The sequence below is a fragment of the Octopus bimaculoides genome, chromosome 27 (assembly GCF_001194135.2).
Source record: "Octopus bimaculoides isolate UCB-OBI-ISO-001 chromosome 27, ASM119413v2, whole genome shotgun sequence".
Lineage (NCBI taxonomy): Eukaryota > Metazoa > Mollusca > Cephalopoda > Octopoda > Octopodidae > Octopus > Octopus bimaculoides.
The window spans coordinates 9098190-9099257 of NC_069007.1; the positions used below are offsets into that span (position 1 = coordinate 9098190).

The window sequence follows — 1068 nt, forward strand, 5'->3', positions numbered from 1 at the left end:
GTTACGCACTGGGGTCGATGTAATCGACTTAATCCCTTTGTCTGTCCTTGTTTGTCCCCTCTATGTTTAGCCCCTTGTGGGCAATAAAGAAATAAGAATACATTCCTCCTTTTCTTTCAATATTGTGATGGATTTTCATCAATCTTTTTATTTCAGTATCACATTATAACCCTTCAGCATTTAAACCGGCCATACCAGGCCAAGATATTTTCAAACCAGCCAGATCTGATCTCTCACACCTTCCCTACAATGACATTGTAAAAATAAACATTCACACTAACGGTATCTTGAAGCTATGAGATAATGAATGATTAATTTTTTTTAATTGTGAATAAATAAGCATTACATCTGACAGAATAAACTGAATGCTAAGGGGTTAATCGTAAAATCATTCATTTTTTTCAGATTCTGACAACAAACATCAATTCTGTTTTATTGAACCCAGTTGCTATGGTGCAGAATATGTGTGTGGAAAAAGTATGACGTTCAAAGAATGCTGTAGTAAGAATCTAACTGGGAGCTGGGGCATTCCTGGCATAAAGTGTACACCTTGCATTGCTTATGCTCACCGTAAGTTATATCTCTTTGTTGAATTCTCAGTAAAAATATAAATCCTTAAATTTTCATCTGATTATTTATGGTGGGAGTCCATGACTAATTAGAATATATATAAAAAATAAAAATTCATAGGCACAGGACTGGCGGTCACTGCTGGAAGGCTTTGATCATTGGTATATTAAATAAAGACTGACATAGAGCTAAAGAACACCAAATTACACCTTACTGTCTCGAAAAAAAAACAGCTAGGTGTAGGAGTGGCTGTGTGGTAAGTAGCTTGCTTACTAACCACATGGTTCCGGGTTCAGTCCCACTGCGTGGCACCTTGGGCAAGTGTCTTCTACTATAGCCTCGGGCCGACCAAAGCCTCGTGAGTGGATTTGGTAGACGGAAACTGAAAGAAGCCCGTCGTATATATGTATGTATATATATAAATGTATGTATGTTTGTGTGTCTGTGTTTGTCCCCCCAACATCGCTTGACAACCGATGCTGGTGTGTTTACGTCCAC

At 38.1% G+C, this 1068-nt stretch overlaps 1 protein-coding gene across 1 annotated transcript in view; it reads left to right on the plus strand.

Annotated features, from left to right (window-relative positions):
- LOC128250970 (SCO-spondin-like) overlaps positions 1-1068 on the plus strand; it is a 44983-nt gene that overhangs the window by 7603 nt on the left and 36312 nt on the right. Inside the window, exon 4 of the mRNA XM_052977130.1 lies at positions 406-570. Within this exon, the coding sequence (XP_052833090.1) occupies positions 406-570 (165 nt within the window). The remainder of the gene's footprint in view (positions 1-405; positions 571-1068) is intronic.